The sequence below is a fragment of the Neophocaena asiaeorientalis genome, unplaced genomic scaffold (genome assembly GCF_003031525.2).
Source record: "Neophocaena asiaeorientalis asiaeorientalis breed wild unplaced genomic scaffold, Neophocaena_asiaeorientalis_V1.1 scaffold104, whole genome shotgun sequence".
Taxonomy (NCBI): domain Eukaryota; kingdom Metazoa; phylum Chordata; class Mammalia; order Artiodactyla; family Phocoenidae; genus Neophocaena; species Neophocaena asiaeorientalis.
In genome coordinates, this window is record NW_020175679.1 from 2,080,043 (window position 1) to 2,088,148 (window position 8,106).

Consider the following 8,106-nt stretch of genomic DNA (forward strand, 5'->3'; position numbering starts at 1 on the left):
GAGAGCGGAGGGGGTGGGGCCGGGAGCTGCAGACAGACCCCCACGGTGGGTTGTGAGACACCCCAGGGCCCGGCCCTCCTAGAGAGTCTTTGCCTCCTGGTTGCAGGGAAAGGAAATCAGTGCTCAGGGAGGGAGGCGCGTTTCAAGTGTTTCTTCTCCACAGAACAGAGGCGGCTCTTTTACAAGAGCTGTTAAAGGGAGGCCGTGGAACCAGCGTAGAAATATCCACCCTCCTCCAAGCACGACAACCGGAGGATTACAGACCTCAGCTCTGGAGGCAGGAACCAGAAAGGCAGGCACGCGGTCCCCTCCCCCAGGCCCCACTTCCCCGAAGCCCTTCCAGGGGGACCCGGGGCAGCAACACCCGTGCAGCTCCCAGCAGGGGTGCAAAGGCAGCCGCCGCACGAGGGCGGATGACCGTTTGGTCAGCGTGGCCACGGGAGCATCCCCTGTGCGAGGCCCAGGCCCCCCTTGGGCCTCTGTCCCCAGGAGACCCCGCCCCAGAGATGCACCAGCACAGGGACTCAAGCCGCCGGCCTGGTCGGGACGGCAGAGCCCAGAAAGCTGGCTGAGTGTCGGCTGTCAGAGCAGCGGCGGGGCCTGCACGGGGTGCACGTGGAGGGTGGACATGCAGGGCATAGAGCCGGTCCTGAGCCAAGGAAAGCCTCAGGCCCATTAGGGCCACACCGCACCCCAGTTCCTGAGACGGTGACCGTGTGTGCAGGTGGGGTCGCCGCAGAGGCCCTCTGGTAAGATGAGGTCACCGGGGCGGACCCGGATCCCACAGCCTGTGTCCTGACGAAGAGACCGTCACGTCTCAGGGGGGTGAACCTGAGAGGACACGGGAGGGGCGGTGCCTCCAGGCAGGGGAGCGAGGCCCTGGTGGAAAGTGGCCTGTGGACACCTGGACCCTCTACCTCCGGGATGGAGACAAGCAGTCCGTCATTTAAGCCGCCCCATCCGTCCGCCTGTCCATCTGTCCATGAGGCTTTGTTACGGCTGCCCCAGGAAACCCATACTCAGCCGGGCACCCTCCTCCCCTCCCAGCAGCCAGGGTTCCTGCTGCAATGCTGTCAGCCCCTCGCTCCACACACGTAGCCGTCCAGAGGGCACCTTGCTGGGTAGAAAGGGCCGCAGGCGTCCGGGCCCCGTGGGGAGGGCGGGCCCGCCGCGCACTCCTGGGGGCTGGTCACCAACCCGGCGGCGCTGCGGTGACCCGCACGCCAGGCCTGCTTCCGGCCGCGGCATCCTTCTCAAGGGCTTCCATTCGACACAGGCGTTTTCTTCCAAAGCCAGCGACTGTCTGATGCAGGGTCAACCTGGGAGAGGCTCCACTTCATGCCCAGGAGGGGCCGAGGCCCAGGGCAGCGACATGCAGCAACCCAGCAGGCAGGACAAACTCAGGAGATGGGCCGTGCCTGGCCGGGACCGAACCGCTGCTCTGAAGCCGAGCCTCCGCTCCGGGGACCGGGGACTGGGGATGGCAGCCACAGGCCTCCCCTCTTCAGGGAGAAGGAGAGGAAGGGGCCACCACGGCCCCATGCCTCCCAGGCCCGCCTGGAGCACCCAGTCTCTCGGGGGGCTGCTGACCTGCGGGCGCAGCTCACAGGGCCCTGGGGAGAAAGGCAGGAAGCTCGGGCCCGTCACGCTTACTGACCACAGGTGGGCTGCCGTCCACCACAGCCCCTGCCCCGCGGCACCAGCGCCCGCTCCCGTCCTGCCCTCCGCACGTCCCTCGCTTCATCTCTCCTCGTAGGACCCAAGCAGAGGCACGCAGCCTCGCGCCATGGAGCACGGGCTGTGGCCCAGAGACTTGAGGGCAAGTGACAGGCGGGCAGCACCAGGCCCAGAGCGGGGTCTGGGTGGCAATGAGACCACCACGCAGGCTGCCTCCCGCGGACGACGGGACAGAGGAAGGCTTGGGGGTGGGGGGAGCCACCCACATTTCAAAAGGGCCACATCACGGGGCTCCCAGTCGTCACCTGCGGGCAGTGTTTCTGTGACAACCTTGCTGGGGCTGCCTGGCTGGCTGCCCCCTGGCCATACGGTGGGAGGGAGAACAGGGGCCATGGGTGGCCTCGATGTCTCACCTCCAGAGGAAGAGACGGCCTAACCCAGCGGTCCCCAACCTGTTTGGCATCAGGGGCTGGCGGGGGGGAAGACAATTTTTCCACAGACGGGGGTGGGGGATGGCTCAGACAGTAGCGCAAGTGACGGGGAGAGACGGGGAGAGATGCGGAGAGACGGGGAAAGACGGGGAGAGATGGGGAGCGATGGGGAGAGATGGGGAGAGAAGGGGAGAGATGGGGAGAGACGCGGAGAGACGGGGAGAGATGCGGAGAGACGGGGAAAGACGGGGAGAGACGCAGACAGACGGGGAGCGAGGGGGAGAGATGGGGAGCGATGGGGAGAGATGGGGAGAGAAGGGGAGAGATGGGGAGAGAAGGTGAGAGATGGGGAGAGACAGGGAGAGAAGGGGAGAGATGGGGAGAGACGCGGAGAGACGGGGAGAGATGCGGAGAGACGGGGAAAGACGGGGAGAGATGCAGACAGACGGGGAAAGACGGGGAGAGATGGGGAGCGATGGGGAGAGATGGGGAGAGAAGGGGAGAGATGGGGAGAGACGCGGAGAGACGGGGAGAGATGCGGAGAGACGGGGAAAGACGGGGAGAGATGCAGACAGACGGGGAAAGACGGGGAGAGATGGGGAGCGATGGGGAGAGATGAGGGTGACGGGGAGCGAGGGGGATCGATGGTGAGCGATGATGAGCGATGGGGAGCGACAGGGAGCGGTGGGGAGAGATGGGGAGCGGCAGGTGAAGCTTCGCTGTCTCGCCCGCCGCTCACCTCCTGCTGTGCGGCCCGGCCCGGGGAATGGGGACCCGGAACCTAACTCCTAACCCCTGGAGAGGCAGGTCAGGGGGGTGGGGCAGCACCGTCCACCTCCTCCCCACCCGGGGAGGGTCTGCGGACTGGCTGAGCCACGGCCGTGCTGCCCTGCCAGCAAGCTCTGGTCAAGCGCTGGCCGTCCAGGTGACGGCGGCTGAAGAACCAGGCGCTGCCAACAAGGGACATGAAACTAAACGACAGATCTTGTTGGTCACTTTGTGGCTCAAATGAGAGATTAGTCTGTTTCGGCATACACGGCGGGGTCACAGTGCCCAGGAGAGAATCTACTCGCTGGCGCTCATGGCCCTAATCTCACCGCGAAGCCCACAGCGTCAAGGCTGTAAGGGCCTGGCTCACTCCTCAGCAGAGCTCTGAGCCGGTCGCGCAGCATTGCCGGGTCAGGGGCCAGGGCCACGCCGACACTCTGGGTTTCCCACTGCATCTGGGTCTGCGCTCACCCCCCCCTTTAAAAGCTGACAGTTTGGCCGGACGGCTACCAGGGCTGAGGGCTGATTTCTGAAGACTGCAAACTGGCATGGATTTTCAAAGAAAAGATAACAGGCAAGACTTCAACAAAACCCCTCTAAGTCATTCATTTAACTACTTCGCCACAAAGGAGAATGAAGGCGAGATAAGGGGCAGGTGCTGCTTGGATGTGGCACCATGTTCTCCCACGGTGGACCGTCACGTCCTGAGGAGAGCAGGGTGACGGCGGGTCTCTGCTTTCACTCCTGCGAAGTTCATGTTTCTGCTCACCCAGCAGCCAACTGGGCTGCTCGAGACCCCCTGCGGTCCTGCAGGCTCCTCCTCTCAAAGCAGTGTCCCCGAGCTGGGGCGCTCCATGAACTCCCCCGTCCTCCGTCCGACCACCATCCCTGGCCCGCACGTGGGGCTTCTCTGGGGCTGCCCCCAAGGGCACACGTGAGAGTGGTGGGTCAGTGTCACGTGCCACCGTGTCCCCAGGGCAGGCAGGCAAATGCCACGTCTCCCACCGAAGCTGGGGGCTTCTCAAGAGACCAGCACCCCGAGGGCGGTGTCTGCGTCCACCACTGTCCCGCCCTGGGGCACAGCCTCTGCCCGCCGGCCCTGCCACGACTAACACCATCCACCACCCGGGCCCTGAGGTCGGGGCACCGGCCGCAGCCTCGCCGGGTCCACATCCCAGAGTCCTTGCCAACCACGTGAGGATGCCAGAGCACATGCGAGGCAGGCACACGCTCTGCCCTCACGCGCTCCCTGGGCACCTCGTTGGGGCGGGTGCCACGTGCATGGCATCTGGCCCGTCCGCGTGCCCTCGGCGCCTACTGGCGGTCAGATGCCGTTGGCTGCAGGCCCACAAACGACCCCAACCTCCTGCAGCCCCCGACCCCGGGGACAGCCAGGTGGGCACGGTGGCTCCCGTTCCCCGCCGGGAGGCCCGCCTGCAGACAGCACCCACCCAGGTGTCCAGGTGAGGAAGAGGTACACGTGAGCCACTCACCACTGGACACACTCAGAGCAGCTGGCTCCCTCCCGGGGTCCTCAGGCCTCCCCGCCCCCTCCAGGCATTTCCCACAAAGCGGCCTTGTGGTTCCAGGGTCCCCAGCCCAGCGGCTCCCCAGAGGTGCATCAGTCAGGACCCCCTGGCTCATCCGTAGGCCAAGCGGCGTCCAGGGAGGCCACCTGCAGTTCCGGAAGCTTGGGCGGGGTGAGGGACACTGACACCGCCCGACCTTGGGGGGATTCCCTGCCGATCTGTGAGGTCTGGGCCCTCAGGCCTGTGGCTGGTGCCCCCCCAATCCAGAGGAGCCCCCAGGCTTGCGTGCGCACCTGTACTGGCCTCGCACACCGCCAGGCCACATCCAAGGGCAGAAACAGGGCCCCTGAGAGAAAGTCAAGCCCCCCTGGCTGGTCCTGGAGTGGTGCCCAGACGCCCCACACAGGCCAGGACTCCACAGATCACGCGTCCCCAGAGCACGGGTCATGGAAGACCAGGGGTCAGCCTGTGGAGCGGCACAGTGGCTACAGCGCCACCACCTGTCCACCCAGGCCACTCCTTCCACGCGGCTGCGGCCCGACAGCTGAGGAGGAGCCCTGGCATCCACAGGACAGGACACAGCCCCGTAACGTGTGGTTTACACCACACACCATGGCTCCACGGTGACTGGGGACGGGGGGGTGGGGGGAAAGGGGGGCATCCAGTAGCCTCGGGGCGCCTCCCACACCTCTGGAGCTGCTGGAATTCCCTTTCTTGCGCTTACTCAATAGAAATCTGTGTTTGAGTCACAACAAAGTTCCAGTTGTTAGTGGTGATTCTTGTCTTCTGGACTCTTCCCGCCCCGCAGGGAGCATGGAGAAATCAGACGGGCAGATGGCGAGTGCGCGCGTGACCGGGAGGGGCAGCCATACCCCCACAGGGCCTCGCCCTGACCTCCGCCAGCCCCACCTCTGGAACAGCACAGTCAAGCGCTGGCGCTGTGACCGCCGTCTCTCCTCCTGGCTGTAACACACGTGCAGCCTCAGTCACCCACTGCTGCATCCTGTGCCGCTCTTGCCAGCGTCCCGCGTCACTGGCCGGCACCTGCACAGCCCCAGGCCCCTGGGGGCCCGTGGCAACGAAGTGAGGCAGCGTCTCTCAGAATCGAGGAGGAGGACCACTCTAGACCGTGAAGCGGGCATCTACCTGCCCGAAAACACTAATAGTTATCAGAGACCTTATTAGACGCGCACTACGCAGGCACCAGGAGCCAGCACGGCTCACTGGTGGGCAAAATCAACCTCATTTCCTTTATTTTTTGGGGGGGGATGGTGAGTGAGGGCAGGTGAGAGTTAGGTGGTGGACGTGCACTTAATTTCCACGAGGTCATTTGGGACAGATCTTGTGGCAACACGGCGCACCCGGATTGACCTGCGTGGAAGCACAGGAGGACGTGTCCCCTCGCTGACCCCACTCAGGTGTTCTGGGGGCACTGCACAGTCAGGCTGGCCTTCCTCGGGACAGCGCCTGGGAGGGCAGGGACGGTGACGGGGCTCTGGACACCACACAAGGGGAAGGACAGGAAACGGGAGGAACGTAGGGCCTGACACCCCAATGTCCCCCGACAGAGCAACTTCCGGGCAGAGGCAGGAGTGGAGGTGCCCGGCGAGGGGGGTCGGCGGTGCGGCAGCGAGATATCTGAGCACCTGGGCCGGGGGGGTCTAAACTCCCAGCATGGCTCACAGCCCCATGGCCAAATGAGGCAAGATGGGAAAAGGCGAGAAAAGATCAAACGTATTACATTTAAAGGCCCATCCCTTATTCTGCGATTCTTTTCCTACCTCGTGGCGTCATGAAATGAGGCTGTCGCAGTACATTCGGGCTGCGGCGACAACACACCACAGACCAGTGGCTCATAAACAACAGAAATTCATTGCTCACAGTCTTGGAGGCCGGACGTCCAAGACCGAGGGGCCGGCAGGCTTGGCCTTCCGCCTGTAACGCCGTGTAGTGCTCTGGGGCTCTCATATGGGCACTGATCCCACCGTGAGGACTCTGCCCTCGGGGCCTAGTCACCTCCCAAAAGGCCATCCTCTGAATCTATCACACGGGGGGTTAGGTTTCAACACATGAATTTTGGGGGAGACACAAACATTCAGACCACAGCTGAGAACAAAATAACAAAGGAACAACCCAAGCCAAACCCCACACTGTTCTTTCAAGAACGTCCCGAGAGCGTGGAATCCGTTGGTCTAAGAAACCGTCATAACCTGGCACTATAACCCGCGGCCAGAGCGGAAGCATTTTGTTTTCCATCTCCGTAGCCCGCAGCCCGGGACGAACACCGCCTGCGTGTGGGACCTGCTGTGCTGTATTGTCCACGTCCTGAGCTGACGACGGCCCCGCCGGGTGGCCGGCAGGACAGGGTTAGCCGGTGGACATGCCCTTCACCGCTCTGGACTACCTGCCGCCCCCTACACACAGTTGGACCAAGTGGGAAGGAAACACCGTCCCGTTATCAACACCCACCTGCCCAGGCAAACTAAATCAGACCAAAGGAGGGACAGAGACCAGCTGGGGCGGCCCCCTGGTGCCCAGGAGCACATGTCCACGCAACCTTCCTGTGAGTGCCCAGCAAACACTGCGAACTGGAGATCCTACCTTCACAGGCATGGGATTCAAATTTCACTCCCAGAAACAGGAATCGTAACTCTACTGTGTGTTGGATCTCAGGGCGTATCTGGGCCCCTTCTCGGGACGAGGCCGCACAAGTGTTTACAAATACACTCAGAACTTTTCATTTATCAACCGGCCAGAAAAGTGTCTTTCCAAAAGGAGAGCTGACGTGCCCGTGAGCTGCTGCACTCAGTCTGCAGGGGACCCTGAGCGGAGCAAGCAGTGGTCGAGGAGGGGGTCTCAGTCGTCTGGCACGGCCACCTACCCAACTCCAGTCCACACTAATGCCCGAGACCATCCACCGGCCTCTTTCTCCTCCCTGGTGAACGTGTGCAGTCTGGTTTGCCCAAGGCCCCTCTGGTGCCCCGGGCCTGGATGGAACACCCTTCCAAATCCACTCTCAGGGGCGCTGGGTCCTGAGTGGGACCCCTGCAACCCCTGACAGCACCTGCAGCCTGGGTGTCCCTGGGCTTTCCCGTGAGCATCCCCGCAGGCCTGCGGTCACCCACACGGCAGACGGGCAGCACGGTGGCCTTTGACGCTGTGGCCGCCACTGCTGTGCGGTACACTGATTCTACAGCAGGCCATTCCCCAGCCCTGCCCCCACTCCTCCAGCCTGGGAGAGCGAGGCCTCGCGCCACATCCCCTCCCCCAGAGGGAGGGGCCGTCTGGCCCAGCACGAGTCACTCTCGCTGGGCCATCGGGGCCCTCGCCTTCTCTGTCCTGGGGTCCTGGGTCCGGGTCAGAAGGCACAACTTTGCTACTCAGGTCCCCTGGCCCCGGCGGGGCCGCCGGGCCCACCACGCCTACCTGCTTGTCCCTTGTGCCGTGCTCCACGCAGCCCCGCCGCTCCGCCTCCTCAGTGCCTCTGCGGCCACCCAGGTACGCAGACACCACGAAGCTGTCCCCTGCGGCCCCGTGGGCGGACGCGCGGGAAACGGGGCGCCGAGGAGGGAAGGAGACGCCCGGTAAGCCCGCGGGAGCTGCGCCCGGACGATGCCCCGCCGCCAGGCGCGCCCACCCCTCGCCGCGCGGCCTGGGGCGCGGGGCTCCGGCGGGGGACCGGGGTCGCGGTCTGGGGCGGG

At 64.3% G+C, this 8,106-nt stretch overlaps 1 protein-coding gene across 1 annotated transcript in view; it reads right to left on the bottom strand.

Moving 5' to 3' along the window:
* The window catches only part of NKD2 (NKD inhibitor of Wnt signaling pathway 2), a 28,009-nt gene that overhangs the window by 18,647 nt on the left and 1,256 nt on the right, over window positions 1-8,106 (bottom strand). Inside the window, exon 3 of the mRNA XM_024731981.1 lies at window positions 7,832-8,096. Coding sequence (XP_024587749.1) covers window positions 7,832-8,096 — 265 coding nt within the window. The remainder of the gene's footprint in view (window positions 1-7,831; window positions 8,097-8,106) is intronic.